This window comes from Periplaneta americana, chromosome 15, assembly GCF_040183065.1.
Source record: "Periplaneta americana isolate PAMFEO1 chromosome 15, P.americana_PAMFEO1_priV1, whole genome shotgun sequence".
Classification (NCBI taxonomy): Eukaryota; Metazoa; Arthropoda; class Insecta; order Blattodea; family Blattidae; genus Periplaneta; species Periplaneta americana.
This window is the reverse complement of record NC_091131.1, coordinates 11,333,379-11,354,801: the sequence shown is the minus strand read 5'-3', so window position 1 is coordinate 11,354,801 and position 21,423 is coordinate 11,333,379. Positions and strand designations below refer to the sequence as shown.

Here is a 21,423-nt window from a genome sequence, read left to right as displayed (position 1 = left end):
ATTAATCTTGCTCAGGATAGGGACCAATGGCGGACTTATGTGAGGGCGGCAATGAACCTCCGGGTTCCTTAAAAGGCAGTAAGTAAGTAAGTAAGTAAATATTTATATATTCACCTTTTCAAATTCGTATTTATCAACAACAAAAAGTGATTCGTTTTGTTTGGTTTAGCGTGTTATTTCCATAAATTTTATTTTATCTTCGTTAATTTTTAGGCCAATATTTTGTGCTGATTTTTCCAATTTTAGGAAAGTCTCTTTAACTGGTTTTGGTGTTCTATCTCTTACGTCAATATCATCGGCATAGGCTAATATTTGGACTGATCTGTAGAATATTGTTCCCCTACATGAAAGATCAGGGTTTCTTTTTACAGAATCCTAAACTTTACTACACCATGAATGAAAGCTACTATTATGTTAAAGATTTTACATAATTAAACATCCACAAGGACATAATTATATTATCTAAGAGACTGTGAAGGAAATATTTCAAACGAAGAAAAGCAGGCCTATACACAGGCTGAAATAGTAGAAACATTATCTTGGACAGCAGTTATTTTTAAATGTAGTGTTATATCTTGCATCCATAATTTCTTATTAGGAAACAATGAGTTCACTTTGTATGATTGCGTCAGTCATATGTTCTCTTTATTGGCCTACAATACAGAATTACAAGTTTTCTGTTGCGCTCACAAGACCTTTACATCATCATTAATGTTAAAGATTATCATTCCATATTACTGATGTGTAATTCCCATTAGTGACAAAATGTTATTGTATCAGAAAACTGACATGCAAATGTGTTGAGTTAAAAACAAATTTTATTAAGTTAAACCAGGAATGCCAACACTTAATGCACAGCATATCTGAATGATAACCTTTTCCTGTATAGTATCACAGGAAGAAAGGGGCTATTCGTCAAGTTAACCTTTGTAGCTAATTGCAAAACTATTATGGTACTATATCCGTGCTAAATACCAGCAAAAGTTCTGCTTTGCATAAGCAACAAATTTACAAAGAATACGAAGGTTATCATACTGCAACGAAAACAGTTGATTTTTGCATTGTTGTAATTCAAAGGATAAAACAAGAGAACCCACATAAATCAGCATGTCAGTTCATTGATATCTTTTATATGAACTTATTACATTAAAACATCTCTAATTCAACAGCACTAACTTCCATACATCATGCCGATCACATGAGTTTACTTTTCTATGTATTACAAACACACCAGATAATGGCGGACTACAGTGGAGTTCTTCAGGATACAACAGTTACCTAGTCTGAGGATTTCGATAAGGAGTATCCAACTTTTCAGTTTCTATCTGTCGATCATTGCAAGTATATACACAAATGAATACTGTCTATATTTGTATACAAAACAAAGTACAACATTCTGATAAACAAACAATAAGCAACTTACTGATGCAAGGAAAGACTTCTAAGAATGTACAGAGAAGCTGGGAATTATGCTACAATAGACATTAAGACAGAGATTCAAATAACGTTAACAAATCAAAAGCAATATGCACGATAATTACTGATGGATACCCCTATTTTTGTATATTGTGAGAAATAAAAATTTAAATTAGAAAATAATTTTTTTGTGTTCGGTAGCTAATGTTTCTTTTTGTAAAACCTATCTTACATTAACTTTAATGTTATCATGAAAGTCAGTCAGTCATTGTATGCCTACAATACTAATTCATTATGAATGGAAATCTCGTAAATTTATCTAATGAGAAATGTGGGATACAAAATCAGGCCAACTTCCAAATAACAGTATATTCATTATACAACCTTTAATGGTGAGCAAGAAAGGAGGGACTTATGGGAAGGTAAGAGTATATTTTGAGCATGTAAAATTATTTTATCTCATAGTAAGTATTAATATTAAATTATATTTGGAAAATGATTAATTGTAGGCATTAATTTTTGCTTGCTTTCTAAAGGTGTGTTTACAGTATCAGTATCAATTATTTGTAGAATCTTAACTGAAACTCCATGAAGCAAAATTTGTAGAATGGGATCATGTTTACTGACGAATATTTTATTTTATATCCGAGGCTCTTATTAATAGGGTTACCATATTTGATAATGGAAAAACCGGCAGGAGGTTTTTCATAAAAGAGAACTTCTCACTCCCTTGAATCTTCCGAAGAAATGCAGTTCTAGATTTGATGCTGTGAAATATCTGAGAACTAGTGATATTTTTATAATTTTATAGGAAACAATCAGCAAATTCTTGAAACATTCTGTAAATAGCCTATCTCTTTCAACTGTCGAATCAACATTTAAGAAGGAAAATATTCTTTACATGGCTGCATTATGGGCAGGGATTACAAATAACAGTACAAATTTCAACAATTCATTGAATTTGTTTTTAGAGTGCCTGCTCATGAAATTACACCACCTATCCGAAACAGCCTTTTATAAAAATGTTACTCTATTTTCTTTTCCTAGCTGTTCACACACAAACCTTTTCAGATGGGTCATTTCATCAAACAGTGCATTGTCATCTACATTAATAGGTCTACCTTTCTTATTCAAGTATATTAGACAATTTTCTAGTTTCCCACTCTAGTATTTTAGAAGAGTTAACCCATTGAACACTATTAATTCACCATACTATCGCATCCATTTGCTAATGTAATCACTACAAACGATATAAAAGCATTAAGGGGAGAGGATGGTATTTTTTTGGTGAAAAATAAGTATTTAAAAAAAAAATTCTTTAAAATACTCTTGTGATATGTGTGGAATGCATGGCATAACATTTTATGGGTATTTGTGCCCTTATCGGATGTTGAGTCGCCATTTTTAAACTTCCTGCATTATGGATTTTTAAATCACTCGCCCACTTTTATTGTTATTTCCGGTAAATTAAATAAAAAAAAAAATCTTTAAAATACTCTTTGATATGTGTGGAATGCATTGCATAACATTTTGTGGGTATTTGTGCCCTTATCAAATGTTGAGACGTCATTTTTAAACTTCCTGCGATATGGATTTTTAAATCACACGCCCCTTTTATTGGTTTACGGTAACTTCATTTGCTACATTGCCTGACAAAAATGGATATATTTTCTGAACTATTAAAGATACATGCATGAAATTTAGAACACACATTCTTTAGACTATTAGGAAACTTTTCTCTGTTAATATAATTTTGTTAATTGATTTCATTTTAAAAATACGTCCGTTTGTTTTCAAGAAACGAAATCAGAAAATTGTTATTAAATTTTAATTGTTTATTTTACAAACGTAGGGACTAATATCAAAATTCTGTTACAGACAGTTTGTAGAACATGCTTTTGCAAATACGTTGCAAAAAAAAGTTTGAATCTATCTTTAAAAACGGTGTAGATATATCAGTTTTAGTACAATCCTGCATTGGGTATATTTTCTCAAATTTGGGCCCCCAAATATTTTTTTTTATATATTTATATTTGGTTGAGTTCCTACAGCTGTGAGCTCTCTACATACAAAAAATTAATATTTTACACCAAATAGGAAAAAAGTTAAAAAAAATACCATCCTCTCCCCTTAATATCTTTCTCAAATACAGGAACAAGCTGCTCATTGTCAGATTTAGAGCTTATATCTCGTACTTTGAAGGAAATGAATTGATATTGCTAGCCCAGTTTCAAGTACTCCCAGCCAGATGGCACATATATACAGAAACCACGGTATTTTCCTGTTTTCTGGAGGTTCAAAAAGCACATTAAAAACCAGGTGATTTGGTAACCCTACTTACTAACTTACGAGATTTTAAATGATTAGTATGAAAATAGAAACAGCAGACTCATCTTGGAAATGTTTGAAGTCCTGTCTAAATAGGTAAAGATAAACGAATATCAGAAATATGGTATTAAAAAAAAAGACTTCTTGTTCAAATATATGCAAGTGTTTACCTATAATACATGATAGTGTAAACACACCATAATTAAAATTTAAAATCTGAAGACCAACATTCAGTTGCAAAGTCAAGAGCCTTCTTAATTTACACATTCACTTGAAGACATAACCAAACTTTTCATTATTTCTTCTTTATGACACTGTTATTTATGACATAAGTATTTGTTTTTATTTTCATCAAAGTATCAATGATGAAACTGTAACATATGGTACACTATAAATAAATAAAATCAGTTTCTGACACATAAAATCCAAAACAAATTATTTATAACTATTTTCAATTACTAAAGTGAATACTTTGTATTAAGCATGTACACAGAGCAAACGACAGGGTGCTAACTTCACAATTAAGTACATACAGAACATGTTCAAATCAAATCATTATCCAAAGCACCATTTTCTTCTCACATATCTCAATATAATGTTAATTTTAACTAAAGAGCAACAGATATGTTAAAAACATAAGTAGGTTAAAAAGACAGTGAAAATATACACGAAAACCTATGTACAGGTACAGGGAAATACATCTTCTTTACAAATAAAACAATTTTATTTTCCACCTATAAAAACCTGTCTCAGAAATAAAAACTTTCAAATACATTTTATTGTTCACGTCCAGTTTTATTGGTATTTCTTTAGCAACCATTTCAGTTATGAAAGATGTGGAAGATGACTCAACATGTTTCATGTTTGGCACAATACATACATGCTCCACACTGACGAATTCAAAGAGCAGTCCATAAAACTTAGTTTTCTTAAATGTTGTCAGTGACATAATCAACACTGACTGTGTTAGTTGTATTATGTTTCTACGCTCAGCATTTAAGCTCCAAGAATATGAAATATGAAAGCATTATGATTGAAAGTAGTTACAACATATGACACGAACAGTGAAGCAAATTATCGACCTCTTTGAATATCTTCAGTCAACAAATAATGTGGCAGTAAAAAAGTATATGATAAAATGCATATCACTACAACAGGAATTAAAATAGTCCAAAACCGCTTCTGTTTATAACTTGTAACCAAATGAGGAAAGATTAAACAGGAATCTTTACCTATAAAGTCTTCTTAGAGTTGAATTGATTGAAGGATTCCAACTAAAAGTACAGGGGTTTGAACCAAGTACTTCGGTTTAATTATTCTCATTCCATTAATGCACGTTATCACACTGTATAGCTAATATCTCTCAATACAATAGTTTCTGTAATTTAAAAGGAATATTACATAAACATTGGGGAAAGGAACTGGCTACCTACCCCATTATCTCCTGGCTTAGTTGCCTCATTAGCGATGTCTTATTGGTGTTACTTATGAGGTTCAAACCTGTCTTCGAACAGTTCACTAAATAACAAGTAAACATTACATTACCGGTACTATTTTGGTTACGTTGCCAATAACAATGACGTACTGTATACTTATAATATTGATAAATACAAAAGACAGATTAATAGTCTTGTTTTCAAATGCTATAGCAGCACACGCAAATATGAAGAAAAAAAAACTTGGTTAGTTTTGAGGTTTGAAGCAAGACTTCCAAATAACATAGCCAGAAATGTTTCACTTTAAGACATGTGTTTAATCATACACAAACAAAATGGGAGACATCATAATTTCAACTGCTTCGGCACAAAGTATATTAATGAACATTCAACATTTCACTCGCAAATTATGTTAAGTAACAATTTAAAATGGCAGATGTTGCTTGTTTCACCCTATAAAGAGCAATGGAGTTAACATAGCTTTTAAAGTGAGATGGATTTCCACGCAATATATCTCCACTAATTTCATTCTTCAAGTATTTGACAACAGAAGAAATGTACAGTTAAAAATACTTGGAAGAACTGAAAAACAAACAAACCAACTCATAACAGACACATTAAAAACAACCAACAAAAACGTTTTGCCTTTTTCAGCAAATTGAGTTCCACTTCTTGAACGTGGTCGAAATCTGAAAAACTCCACTGCTCCTATAAACAATACTCACATTTTACATAATGATACACGAACAATTTTATTATATTTACAACTTAGGAAACTTAAATAACAGTGGTTTAACAATTAGCATATTTATTTTATATGATACGTAAATGGAAGAACCATTGTTGTACGACATATTTCACAGTCCCTTTAATCCTTGGAATGATCATGATATTTCTTTCGCAGTAGTGAGATTCTTCGTAATATCGGAAATTTGACTGAAGTAGGTCATTACAAAATATCTATTAAACTTGTTCATAAATGAAATATCTAGATTACCTGCAATAGCTGAGAAACTTGGTAAACAACAGTGCTAGAGAAAGGATGAGAATAACAAGCAAAAAATAACAGTGAAGATGGTTAAAAAAATGTATTTATGAGGGAAGGAAATAAAACATTTTGCAGTTATAAATATGACATCATATTAATGATAAAATTTGTCACATTTCATTATTGTTAAGTTCTGTATGGGGGGAGGGAGTGGGAGAAAAAATCTTCTGTATTACGAGATCTTGACAAAATGGATGACATTCAGATGTTTAAGAAATCTCCAAACTTTCCTGGAAACATCTGTCATACGGTCTCACATTGTTAAACCTTACTCTATTTCACATCCTACAGCTATACTCGTTTTCTATTCAAATACCCTTTCTATATATTTTTATGTTTGAGATGGGCAGGACATGTAGTACATATGGACGAATTCAGAAATGCATATAGAGTGTTAGTTGGGAGGCCGGAGGGAAAAAGACCTTCGAGGATACCGAGACGTATTCTCAGCATAGGGACTGATGGCGGGCTTATGTGAGAGTGGCAATGAACCTCCGGGTTCCTTAAAAGCCATAAGTAAGTATATTTTTTCATTGTTTAGACTTGCTGTTTAGTCTCAGAAACAACCAACATTTCATCCATCTCAGCTTCATTAAAACAGTCTTCTCAGCATTATTTGAAAAATATTTTTAAAAAGGAAAGTGTTTTGTCATGGCTTTCATTTAAATGTTTACTTACCAATATTATATCATACGTAAATAAAGTAATAAATTGGTACGTTACCAGTACATATTAAACATGGAATAGATATGTTTCAGATAGCTGAATTATGTTTATTTTGGTTCTTATCAGATAGCTGAATTATGTTTATTTTGGTTCTTATCAGATAGCTGAATTATGTTTATTTTGGTTCTTAACAATGCAAATGCAGGTATACTCTAAAAGGAAGGTGGCATGGAGCTGAACTTTACTAAGAATAATGACATAATCTTACATTTTAGTGGGTTATTTTACGATGCTGTATCAACATCTCTAGTTATTTAGCGTCTGAATGAAATAATAATGCCTGTGAAATGAGTCCGGAGTCCACCACCGAAAGTTACCCAGCATTTGCTCTTACTGGGTTCAGGGAAAATCCCGGAAAAAACCTCAACCAGGTAACTTGCCCTGACCGGGATTCGAACCTGGGCCACCAGGTTTCACGTACTGGTAAGCACAAAACGCAAACAGCACAGACTGGCTGACAGCCAAGAATGAAACACAAGCAATGATGCTTTCAAAACATTGTCATAAAGAAAAGAAAGCATAGCCCTAATTATATCACCATTAGATCATTATCTATATTTAATAAAATGTTGAGTGACCCTCAAGCATCTCATTTTCTACTTTGACACGAATAATTTCACCTCGTCTGCAAAATGTATGACACAATTTATATTTTTCATATATCGCAACAGTTCTGACTATATACAGCAGAGGTACAGAGGATTCTCGAGAAGCATATTGCTGCTGCCAATATTTGGAAATATAAATAAACGAATTTTTGTAAGGTCGCGGATGTGCGACAAGTTAGATATTTCTTTACAATTGCGTTACCAAAGAAAGGTATGATGTATTTAATATCTGACTTCTAGTCGAGTCATACACACTGTAAACAAAAGACAAATCGAGTGGCGACGCCAATTTCGCACCAGAATAAGGGTGGAAAGTTGCTGTAAAAGTGGTGGCTGGTGGAGAGGTGAGATCACATGCCTTGCATATTACTTTATCACTGTGTATGCGTATGTTGAAGAAAATAATGTCATACATATAAGAGAGGAAGGTTTTTGGTGGACTAATAGCTTTTGCAGTGTTCACATCGTGTCTCTATAATGGTGTGATAAAATTTTGAGGTAATTTTCAATTATTTTAATACCGGTACGTTTTTTCTTCTGTGTGTAGTTTGGGAGAACATCAAAGCTTCACCCTGTTTAGAAACAAAATATATGAACTCGTTTTTTGTATTTGCTTTAATAATTAACAATTCAGAATCGTCATTTGCCCTAACATTTGGTTTTCAGGCAAACTAAATATTGGATGAGACAACAAACGTAAATTTTATTTATTTTCTTTTTAAACTCTACGTGTTTCTTAAATTATCACTTTTAGAGAGATGATTTAGTTTTAGCAACCATGTATTAAGTTTAATTTCTTTAAGGTTTCAAAACTACTTACAGATCTCATTCTCAAGTTAATACTGTTTGAGGCCTAGAAGGATCGTCAACTATTTTTTGTCTGTTATGCTTAGCTAGCCCAAATGACTGTCCCAATTGAGCATACAACCTTTTCAATTCTCGAGCTATTAAACCACTCTTGAGAGATTTCGAACTGGTAGGGAAATTTAAGTCTCAAAGCAAGGTTAAAGAATCCCGAAATCTACTTCACAATTTAAGAACTGTGAATTCTTCGAATCCCGTAACTTCCAGCACCATTTTCTAACACCTAAAGTATCTGACATCAACTTCATTAACACAATATTTCCTCTTTCAATTTTTTTTTGTCGTCTTGTTACATTGGTACTGGAGGGTGTACATAACATCAGGTATATGATAAAATTCTGAGCTAAGTGTGTAGTATTTTTCTTTAAATAGACAATTAACTGGCAGAGGTCATACAGTTCATTCTAGCGGCTATGAACGTGTCATCAGTTGTGAACAGTGACACTGCCTTTCTTAAACTTGTGGGATTTGTAAAGGGCAGGGAAACCATTTAGTACACTAACACAGTGAACGTCAAGGTTATCTAACGAAGTTACACTGCCAAACTTCCTCCCTGCCAGTAGAGTTGCGCTATGTGTGACATAGCTACTGCAGCACAATCTTGTTTTACTATAAATACAAGGCTTCCAATGTGAAATACACTGCATAACAATATATTTATAACAGTACACATTTTGTTCTGTTCCTTTAGAATAAGAACAGCACTATATATAACAGATCCTTTGAAATATGGTCTAACTTACAACAAAACATACAAAGTTACAATTTTAATGCACAGTGACTAAATCCACGTGATTCAGTTATTCTATGACGTTAAATCCTAACGAAACGTTGTTTTGGGTGTTGACAGAATCTATGTCTCTGAAAGGGCTCGGTAATTACTCTTTGTATAAGCTTTATAATGGGTTTCTCATGTATGACGCAACTCAAGATCTCCGGCATTGCTCGGAAAGCATTAGCTTGGCAGGAAGGCAGCACTCACCGATTGTACAGCTGGCGGCCTCCCCCGTTTCTCATAACAAAATTACTGCCCGTGCCTCATTTCTTGAGCGGTTTCTTTGCGGGGCAAGACGCAGAGGGGGAGAGTGGGAGGTGCTGGGTACCGCATGTCCCTACTACTCTACGTTCAACACATCGGCCTTTTCAGGATTTCTTTCGTCAGCTATGGAGCAAGATCAGCCATGGACAAGCGAATGTATAAGCTATCCCCTCACAAAACAAATTATGTCCTTCTCATCAATTCCTGTAACTAAACACTAATACCAGTGGTAGACTACAGTCTCTACTTGAGGTTATCGACCTAATCGCGATTATGGTTATCACATGTACACATCTGTAAACTATTTCCTCTATGGCAGTGTTTCTCAAACTTTTTCCACCGCGAAACCCCTTTTAATCTAAAGTGTAACTGCGGAATCCTTGTAATATTTTATTACTATTTAATAGTTAACAGATAAGTGAAAGCTAGTATCTCAATAATTCTTCAGTGGGACGAATGTATTTGCTTTTTAAGCCTGCAATTTAGTTTTATGGCGAAAAGTTGTTGTCTCATTTCTACTGTACTTCTGCATTTTGTCTTTTCGGTATTTTGTTTTAGTGAACACATACACAGAGAATTCAGTGATGAAAGTGATAAGTATTATGGGTATTTTCCGTTTTAGATGTTCATCAAACATATTGTTATTACGCATATTATTATTATTATTATTATTATTATTATTATTATTATCATCATCATCATCATCATCATTATTGGTGGTTTCATGATATTATTGATTCATATTTTCGTAATATTTATATATGTTTATGGTAACCACTAAACATAAAATAGCCACCGGAGCAGCCGAGTTGGCTAAGGTGCTTGCCTATCAATCCAGAGTTGCGATCGGGCGCGGGTTCGATCCCCGCTTGGGCTGATTATCTAGTTGGATTTTTTTCCCCGAGGTTTTCCCCAACCGTAAGGCAAATGTCATGTAATGTTTGGCGAATCCCTGACCTCATCTCGCTAAATACCATTGCGCTATCATCAATCCCATCGATGCAAAATAACGTAGTAGTTCATACAATGTTGTTAAATAACCAAGTAAAAAAAACGTGTGGAATAAAATTTAAAATCATATAGGGATCACGGAACCCTGGAACATACTTTGAGAAATGCTGCTCTGTGGTAATTCAGCAGTTGTCCAGACTGAACAAAGAGTGACTTAGTGTCTACATACATTTTAGGAAATCGCCATCAGAGATAATAGCGATAGTGGTAACCACGATTACAGTATCCAGTATTATAAACAGTAAAAACCCCTGCACTGGCATAGGATAATGTTTTCAGCACATGTAATATGCTGCTGTGCTGCCGTGCCAGTCCGAGCAGACCTACGAGGCGTGGTTATAAGCACTAGGGAGCTCTCGGTCAGGACGTGAGACACGGGCAGTAGTCTTGCAGGCTCCTAGCTGTAAACAGCACGTATTACTCGGCCTCGTTCAGTTTCGTTTGCTGTGTGACTGAGTACACGTTTGTTCATTCTTATTGTGTTCACTGTGCTATACACTAGGAAGCAACGAGTGTTCATTGTGTTAAACTATGCAAGAACAGAGTTTTATGTGGAATGTCAGCTTGCTTTTACAAAGAAATTTTCAGGCATACATGTTCACAATAAATCCACGATATGCAGAGTACTAGAAAAATTGAAAGAGATTGGATCCGTGTTAAATGTAAAGAAAACCAGAAAACCTAGCGTTCTAACTGAGGAAAAATTAGACGAGATAGGAGCGGCCTTAGAAAAAGGTCCGAGAAAATCGTTGCCTTGTTTAGAATTTCAGTGATTGTGATTTCAACAATTTCGGCAGCCAAAATTCGTCAAGTGTTTAATGTATTCAAAAGGTGCCAGGCTTTTCTAGCAGCAGAGAGATGTCATTTTGAACACCTTCTGTAAATAAAGGTCCATGTATATAATGCCTGAAAATAGCTATTGATCCTTTGCGTGTTTGTTTTTAAAACAATGTGTTAAATCTGTAACTACAGTCAGTGTACTGATATTAGTATCTCTTTGTTGTTACCTATTGCTTTAAAAAGAATGTGTAATTTTAAGTCAATTTTTCTACTATTCCTTTACTGTTTACATTTGTTTTTAAATCTTTTGTATTGCTCCTACTATTATATATTGCCCTTCAAGAATCTCGTTAGTTATAAGTCATTACTTGTGTTATTATTTCAATTATTGTACCTGTTCCTGAATCACGTATGTAACTTGTAACCGTAAATCACTGCTTGTAATATCCTTTTATCACTCTTAACTGTTCCATTGTTCATGAATTAAGTATTAATTTGAAAGTGAAAGTCAAACTTTGTTATATTAATCTACTATTGATTTATCTTTTTAGGTCGTGTATTTACTCTGAAACGGTTAGACATTCTTGTATATCTATTGCATTGATTGTTCCTCAAACATCTCATTAATCTTTAACAGGATCCATTCTTTCATTAAGGTGCATTCTTCTACAAAATTCATGTGAATTGTAACCTTGATCACTATTTTACATTATAATTTTACTATTGTTTATCGGTTATAAAATATGTATTTTGATGCCAACTATAACCCTAATATACCTCAGGGTGAAATAGGGTCTATTAAATTGGATAATAAAAAAAAAAAATAAAGGTAAGCTTAATCTAGCCACATTACTTCTTAATTTACACACAACTCAGGGGAGACAAGCCGGGCCGTGATGCGGCAACTGTGCTAGATGTATGCAGTAGACGCCGTGAGAGATGTGGGCAGACGATTGCGTCGTACATGAGAAACCCTGTACCTTACTGATGGGAGTTAAAAAACTGGTCAATATAATTGTACAGCAATACTACAACTAGTAATCTGAATAAGTTCTAGCTTATTAATTACACGTCGTTTGCTTTGTTTATAAGATATCACATATATTTTAAAACATCTCTTTTCAAGGCTAAAGAGAACTTGGGTGAAAGAATCCTGCTTTCACATTCCACAACAAGAATTTTTTTATTCTTAATGGGGGGGGGGAAGGCATTAAAATAAAAAAATCTTTCACATTCCTTCACAACTATCATTTCTACAGTATTAATTACACCAAATACGTGTAGACTCATGAAAGATAGGCTATACGTAATGCACTTAACATGTTTTCAAATGGTATTAAGCTTCTTCTCATACATTTTAATGGGGGATTTTTATAACTTAACATTATGTGTCAAAATATATTCCATGCTACAGTTCAAAGCAAAATAATGTACTTTACTGTTCTGGTACGTGGACTGAAAGCAGCTCTCCTTCTTAGAGGTCCCCATTTCAGTACTCAAAATTTATTAGGAAGCCAAGAACTTCATGAATGTTCCCCAAGAAAACACCTCACATTAGGCCTGTGGAAGATGTAATGTTATGAAGACAATAATGTGTCTGAAATAAGCCATTTCACTAGCAGGCATATATTGTCACGATTTAAAGTTTTCTCCATACAGATATGTGAAACACAATATTTTTTATTTTATCATATTGTTATTCTGAAGGTACAAAAATTTTTGATTTCACAGTGTCCTTGTCAAGGACAATCATTACGGTAAATTATAATTTGTGTGGTATATTAAAAGTAAGGGTTTTATTTTGAATTTCAGTACTGCTATTAAATGTGCAATATTATGAACTAGTTGTGGTAATTGTCGCAGACTTTGGGTATGACTAACTTACAAAAACGTTTCAACTACTCCATAAAGCTATGAAAACAAATAGCACCAAAATTACAGTAGAAAAAAACTTTACTTTGGCTTAACTCAATGCAATATGACATATCCCCTTCATGCTTTAATATTACTTGTAATTAAGTCACTTCACAGTTTTAGTATTGAGTATTCATGTCTTACGTGGATATTTAATGTTTAATGTGTATGAAAATGTGTCAAACTATTATATGCATTATTATCTACGTTAAAAATTTTAACCATTCATATATTTACAAACAAGAAGTATTAACTATGACAAATTGAAACTTCGTAAATAATGCAATCCTTACAAAATATTATTACAGTAGAACCTCTATTATCCATGGTAATGAAGGGGGTGGGTTGAACGGTTAATCCAAAAAGTCGGATAATCCGTACCATAGAAGACTTTCATAAATTAAGTGTTGCATAATGCAGTTTCGTAATTTTCTCCGTGTTCATGTGTTTTAACACATTAGGTGGTGGATCAGAAGTTTTAAGTATAACAGCTCTGTTGGAAAGAGTGGGTGAAGAAAGAATAATGCTGAAACTGATCAGGAACAGACAAAGACGTTGGCTGGGTCACTGACTGAGAAGAAACTGCCTACTGAAGGATTCACTGGAAAGAATGGTGAACGAGAGAAGATTTCGGGGCAGAATATATCAAATAATAGATGGCATTAAAATATATGGATCATATGCGGAGACTAAGAGGAAGGCAGAAAATAGGAAAGACTGGAGACTGCTGGGTTTGCAGTGACAGAACACAATGAATGAATGTCAATGACGAGTTTCTAAGAGTCATGGAAACTTTCTATGATGGATTTCTGTGGGAAAATAGGAAAAGTATAGGTCTCATGTTATAGATTTAAGTAATCTATACACTTTAATCTTGTTTTTTTATTAAATCTCGCACAGTTGTAACTCCAACCTCGTATTCCGATATGAGATGAACCACAGTTCCTCTTTTCGATACTTAGAACAACATGTATTCTTTTGACACTTCTGGAAAACGTTTTGCAGAGAAATTAAACAGGTCACTCGAACAGTAGACCATAATTTGTAAGGACAAAGGAGAGAATGGCAGACGGATAATCCAACAATCAGTTAATAGGGTGACGTATAATAGGGGTTCTACTGTATTAAATTTGTTGTCACGACAAACATCAAGCAGCACTAAGAGGGAAATGGACATTATTTTATCTTGAGGGAATTAGGGAAGTTTGTTGCCAGTGCTTGAAGTAATCTTATCCATTCCAATGCAATAAAAAATTTTCATTCTCACCCAGTGGACAAATACGAGTCATTTGGAAAGTAAGGGCCTTTCTAATATTAATGATGATCAAGACTTCGGAATAGTTTTGCACGTCTACTGGTAGTCACTTAAATTTAATAATTTGAAAACCAATTGTGAGCAATCATAAACAAAAGCAATGGAATATGTATCATAAGACTTTCTTGTGTTAAATTCTAACATACCTTGTTTACATGTTTCGACCTATTTATGGGTCATCTTCAGAACTGGTCGTTGTTGGTCTTGGCGCCTCTTGTTCTATTTCCTGTGAGGGTGCGTTCGTGTGGTATAGTGTAGAGTCAACGAGTGTGTGTGTTTTGAAATTGAGTTGTGTGTTGAGAATTTCGTTGGGGTGTGTTTTCGTGTGTCCGTATATTTCATATTGTTCTAATGTGTTTAGTTTCTGGCTTTTTGATTGGATGTGTAGTATTTCCATGTCTGTGTTGATGTCTCTGTGGGTGTGGTTAGCATTTGACCAGTTCTGAAGATGACCCATAAATAGGTCGAAACATGTAAACAAGGCACATTAGAATTTAACACAAGAAAGTCTTATCATACATATTCCGAAGTGATACAGTGTTAAAAGTTGTGTAATCAAGATGTACAAAAGCAATGGTCTAATTCTGATGTCGTCCTCTTGCATGGTAACAGGATCTAGAAATTTAAGATAAATGCCTGTTCTGTTCCATTATGGGGAAGGTACAAAAAATTAAGATGTATTATTCATACAAAGCTCGGTCTATTGGAATGATTTCATGGCATCCTAAAATAATGATGAGCATCTGTCACACACTCACTCATATAAACACACAAAATAATCATAAGTGTAACCATGGTAACCTCCTTTGCAGTATTTGCAACTTCTTAAAAGTTTTGCAGACACATATGCCATAAAACGTGGGGAATCACACTTTGAGTTTCAGTCCTCAGAAAATGTGTTTACGTTAATTTCTAAGGATCTGAATTTTCCTCATTTGATGGTGTAGAAATAGTGACAACCTGTCAGTCTATTACATAGGAAGTAAGTAGTAAATCATCATTCACTGTGCTGCTTTTCCTTTCAGTCAGTTACTTAACAATGTTGTGTCATGTACTAGGTTATTTAACGTAGATGAGGACGAAAATTTGCTCCTAGTGTGAACTGACGATTATTCATTTTCACAAAATTGTCTTGGCTTGTATACTTTATCAGAAGAATTGTTGTATCTTACTGCAGAATACATTACAAACAATAATGCAAATCTCTGTGCTGCTGGAAGACGATTTACAGAGACAGGGTAGAAGTGAAATAATCCTGCACACTGAAAAGGACAATAGGGTATACTTAAATTAATAGGAAACCTATATTACGTTTTGTGATTAAATTCACGGTTAATTAGAAAATTGAGTTGGAAGTTTCAGCAGTCTGGCAACATTGCTGTTAACACACTCCTCTTTCTTCTCGTAATACAGATGTAAGAGGTCAACGAACTCAGGTCTGTCTGCCTTAGTGAACTACCTCCCATCTCCCTTTCTATCTACAATGTTGCAATCTGGTTCCATCAGTTAGTGGCTTTAAATTAGTGGTTTTTAAATTAAATTTACACGAAAACCGTCCATGCTATTGAAATACGCCAGAGGGATAAATTATTCTTTATTAGATTTTCTATCAATACGGACAAAAATCACATTATACTCACAATAGTTACCGAATAAGAGGGTGTTAGACATTTGGGGAAAAACATTTTTTCTGAGAAAACTATGAACTTCCCACCAATATGGTATTATACTTTTTTTTGTTACATAAACATGAGCTATTCGCTCTGAAAATCTGCAAGAGTATTCCACTTCCACTCTGTATAATAAACTGATATATTATGCTTATTATGTAATAATATCCAGCATTATAAACCAAGATTAAATACCAATTTCTCTGCCATATAATCTTCATTTCCTCCAGAACTGTTCCAATTTAATACCAGATTGTTGTTGTTGTTGTCGTCGTCTAATGCCAGGCGTTTGACAATAAAGTCATTTGACCTCTTGCACTCCAATATTTTTCAAAGATATTATCATGGCCAGCAACTGAAGCACAGATTTTGAGGTGTTCCGAATCCATTTCTTGGTTTGAGTTGCACAATGGGCAGTTAGGGGACTGATATATTCCAATTCTATGCAGGTGTTTGGCCAAACAATCATGGCCTGTTGCCAATCTAAATGCAGCTACAGATGATTTGCGTGGTAAATCGGGGGGAATTAACTGTGGATTTTGATGCAGAGAGTTCCATTTTTTTCCCTTGAGATTGTATTATTACCAGATTGTTAAGTTCTCTGTTGTGAGGCTTTCTCTGTTCTCCTAACACTTCATTTCTGTCTAACCAAAAGTTTTTCAAAATGCCATGTTATGCATTCGGTATTCAACCTCTATTAAGAGATAAAATTTTAAACATATTATGATATTATGCAAGAAACGAGAATTAAATGTTTATATTTAATTAGGCCTATTGCAATAAATTAAACGATTTTTTTTTCAAACAAACTCCATCTTTATTGATTTAAAAATATGTTGCTTATTTTCTTGAGTGAATATCTGATAAACAAAAGGACAGATCAAACTAATAATTAAGATTTACAGAAATTCATCAGTATTTTTATTAATTATTAAAAATTAATTTTATTTGCAAAGTTAAACAATTAATACGAGTTGTTATTCATTGGCATTCTTATTTTGATAGACTTCGTAACATTATGATTAGCAAATAATGAAACCACACAATTTATATAAGGTATATTCCATCCACAGTGTCTTGTTAGATACGTGAATGCACAGACTTCAAATTTGCACTAAAATTTGGCAAAATATGCACATCTATAAGAGTAACTATGGACTATTAATTGTTAAGCACAACATTGGAAATAACCAAGCAGATTGCAAGTAAACAACGTTTATGTGTTTGTCAAAGAGGGCGACCTACCATCGAATTTTGATAAACAAACCATAGAAATTTGTGGAAGCCATTATTTTTGCTGGAATACTGGATTATCAAGAAGATAAATTGATCATTACAACTGAAATTTTTACTTAGAATCATCCTGAATTGGGCACATTCCTTTGATGTGTTGTTAAGGGTTCTTGCAAGTTCCATAATCAATTTAATCTTGTTGTTTTTGCCATTCTAATTTCATAAAAATTAATTTTAAAACCATTTAATTGTATTTAAACAAACTAATAAAATCTAAAGACATAAAAAATAGCACATTAAAGAGAAATTATTGAAACGACTAGAGTTTATAAGGAGCCTTATACTTTAAAGCAAAGTTTCGAACATAAATATTTCAATACCGTAAGTAAAATTTTGTCTAATGAAGGTATAGAGTAGCAATTTCTGTAACACAAACAGTTTAATAAATAACTGAAGTTAGAGATTTGGCAACGTTTTAACAGAAAATTCAAGATGATGTGATTTATTTTCATTTTTGATAAGTCATTTAGACTGAAAATAAATCACTACATCTTGGATTTTCTGATATCTGACATATCTGAACAATCCCAAAATAAAGAGTAAAAAAGGTTTTAACAGACAAAATATTCTTCAGACTTCATTACTTAAAAAATAATGACAGACATCTTTTTTCATGTCTACAAAGAGTTTATCCGAAAAGAGGTTAAGAATATACCATAAAAACTGCTCAGTGACTTAATCTTAGAAGAATTAAGTTAGTTGAGTACAGTAATTTTCTAGAAAGATTGTCAACCAATATCTTGCTACCTTGTAATAAAATTTTACTTGTAAAATTGCACTGTTTAAGACAATATGGTTTACCACCTTATGCCATTTAAATACAATCAGCAAATATGGAGGAAGACCAAAATAATTACAATCTGAATTATTTCTAATGAATTGTACCTATGCATATTCAATTCTTATTAATTTATGTTTATAGGATTAACTGCACGTCTCTACTGGGTATTTATTTTCATGAAATATATTACATCACCGATCAGAAAACATCCATTCTCATAACTTGTTTAATGAACAGCCCAAAATATGATTACCGTATCATATTCTAAGAATCAATATCGCAAGATATATACCTGCTCTCGATATTTACGTATAGCAAACAGACTGCTATTGTTTGATACAAACTATTCATTTGTATCACCACAAAATGGTGATGTGACGACTCGGACACAGGAGTTAACTAGTTTTAAGCAAAGTTTGTGAAAAATATGGAAACTAAAACAAAATATTTTAAAATGATAAACAATTCAATCTCATATCATTAACAAGTGAATGAAGACAAAAAGGATTTATCTGGAAGCACAGATGGAAAATTTTCCAACCTACGAACACGTGGGAAAAATAAAATGAAAGATGCAGTCTCCAGTTAGTGACTTTCTTGAGATCCTTATGCAGGCAATTTATGTTTATTCTGTTAGTTGCATAGGCATACTAACAAAATACTGTATGTGCTCTTTAGTACTTTTAGCTAAAATACATTTTTGTCTCTAAAAATGAATAAAAGATGGTGTAAATAACAAATACCAATAACATCCTGGACTCTTTATCCTCGTATAAAACAGAAAAATTTCATTCAGACTCGTACGAATTTAATTTTCCTCTGTTGCATCACTGTTTACCGAGTAACAACACCCACCGGTACATACAGTCACTAACATGTACCGGATATGACAGACTCTCAGCTGTGATGTTGGCATGGCGCTTAGTAGTTGTATTATTGTACCATTATTAACAAAGTAGAAGCTGTTGCTCTTGTATTTATTTGCTGAAGTCTTAGCTCAAAACTTCGGCAAACAAATACAGGAAGTTCATCTTAGCTGGGCTTCTGCGCGGTGCCACTGCCCATGCGCTGCTGCACCATCGTGAGCAGCATGTCCGAGTACTGCTGCATCATGGCCACCACGTTCGCCTGATCGCCCTGTGCCCCACTCGCAACAATGTCCTTCAGTGACTCGGCACTGGTCCCCACATGCCGCAGCTTCTGCTGCGCCTCGTTGGCCGCCTCTTCCAGGCCGCGCAACATCTCCTGCTGGTCCAGCTGATCGCCTTCGAGCGCCAGTCGCTTGTACAGCTGCACCACGCTGTCGGCTGTCCTTGTCAGTTGATCTGCGATCGAGCTGCACAGTTGCTGCGACACTGCAACACAAACCAATGCTTGTAGCTTCCTTCAAGATTTCATCCTAGATATATAGGTTGGATAAAAAGTTTTGGCAACATTGCTGTCACGTGACGATGGTGCGTTCGAGAGCTGCCAGCTGTGTGGATATGAACAAGGACTGTTAGATGAGTTAGTGCAGCCAGCGGCTACAGTACTCTGTCAATCTACTGCAGTGTGTAGAACGTTGACTTTCATAAGGATAGTGTGAGTGCCCTAAGATCACGTTTACAAAACTAGAGCAACGTTCCTGGATCAAAATTGAAGTGACACGAGGTCGTAGTGCACAACAATGTTTTCAGGGACTGCGTGAAGCATGTGCCGATGCAGCGTTGCCATATCGCACAGTGGCACAATGGGTTAAAGCGTTCCGGGAAGGCAGGGATGCTGTTCAGGACGACCCCGCGTGGAGGACAACACAGTTCAACTCCTTGCTTCCCTGTTGGATGCTGATCGCCGATGGACTGCGCGTGAGTTAGCTGCGGAAGTTGGAGTATGTCACAAAATTGTGCTCCACATTCTGCAAGACATTTTGGGTTACCGCAAAATTGCAGGGCGTTGGATATCCCATGAAATTTCCGAGGTTTAACAATGGCACTGCTATGCAGTCGCACAGGTCTTGTTGGATTGGTATCAAAGGAAAGATGACGACTTTCTTGGACGAATCGTCGCTGTGGACGAAACCTGGGCTCGCTCATACGAACCAACCAAACTTGAAACGTCAATCAAATGAATGGAAGATCCAGGTTCTTCTCGTCCGAAGAAAGTGCGCCCTACACAAAGTGCTGTGAAGGTGATGTTCATTGTGGCGTATGACACTGATGGGGTAATACTGCACCACGCTGTACCTCCAAGGCAGACGGCAAATGCGGACTACTACTGCAGGTTCCTGCAGCACCACCTTCGTCCAGCCCTCAAAAGAAAACGACGACACTTGGTGGTACAGAATCCTATCATTCTTCATGTTAATGCAAGGAGTCACACCGCTGCTGCTGTCAAGGACCTCTTGCGCCACTGGCAATGGGAGATTCTGGAACATCCACCGTACTCACCCGATATGATTCCATGCGGTTACGATCTTTTCACCAAAGTGAAAGAACCACTGCGAGGAACCTGGTAAAATACCAGAGATGAACTTATCCATGCTATAGGGTGGTCAATACGAAAGATCAACAAAGATGGACGCGCTGATGGTGTACGACGCCTTCCAAACATTTGGCAAAAGGTAATAAATAAGGGGGGCGACTATATAGAAGGTACGTAAATGTTGTACCCCTGTGAATAAAGCCATGTCAGAAATATCGAACTGTTGCCATTACTTTTTATCCAGCCCTAATAGAATACAAGATAAATATTGTAAAAAAGTTTTACAACTTCCCAATTTGGCGCCTGGAGAACAGCAATTTTGGAATGTGATGGGTATAGCAGTAGGGGAGAAATTATAGTAAAAATAGCAAAATTTTGGTTCAGAATTTTAAAAATGGAAGAAAACGAGATTGTAAGGATTTGTTACAGATATTTGGTAACAAATGGCAATAAAATAAATTGGGCTAGCACTTTAAAAATGAATTTGACAAGACTGATCTGGAACAATTGTTGAGAGAAGATCATGAAAGTCAAAAAAATGTTTTGAAGAAGACAAGGACTATGGAGGAGGACGAGAGAGAACACAAGGAGGAAGTAGGGTTGTGCCGTTTTATTTTTGGCACTCTGTGTTTCTTTCATTCTTTTTCTTTCTTCTTCCTTATTCACGTTATTTCCTGTTGTTAGTTACCCTTACTTCTCATAGATGGCGTCCTATCCGCCATTTTAGGTCTCAT

At 34.6% G+C, this 21,423-nt stretch overlaps 1 protein-coding gene across 6 annotated transcripts in view; it reads right to left on the bottom strand.

The window, feature by feature from the left end:
* Nucleotides 1-623: 623 nt before the first annotated feature.
* The window catches only part of LOC138714634 (mitogen-activated protein kinase-binding protein 1-like), a 525,862-nt gene continuing 505,062 nt past the window's right edge, over nucleotides 624-21,423 (bottom strand). For all 6 annotated transcript variants that reach the window (XM_069846668.1, XM_069846671.1, XM_069846670.1 and 3 more), the window contains one exon: nucleotides 624-19,584. In XM_069846668.1, coding sequence (XP_069702769.1) covers nucleotides 19,262-19,584 — 323 coding nt within the window. In that variant the 3' untranslated portion in view covers nucleotides 624-19,261. The remainder of the gene's footprint in view (nucleotides 19,585-21,423) is intronic.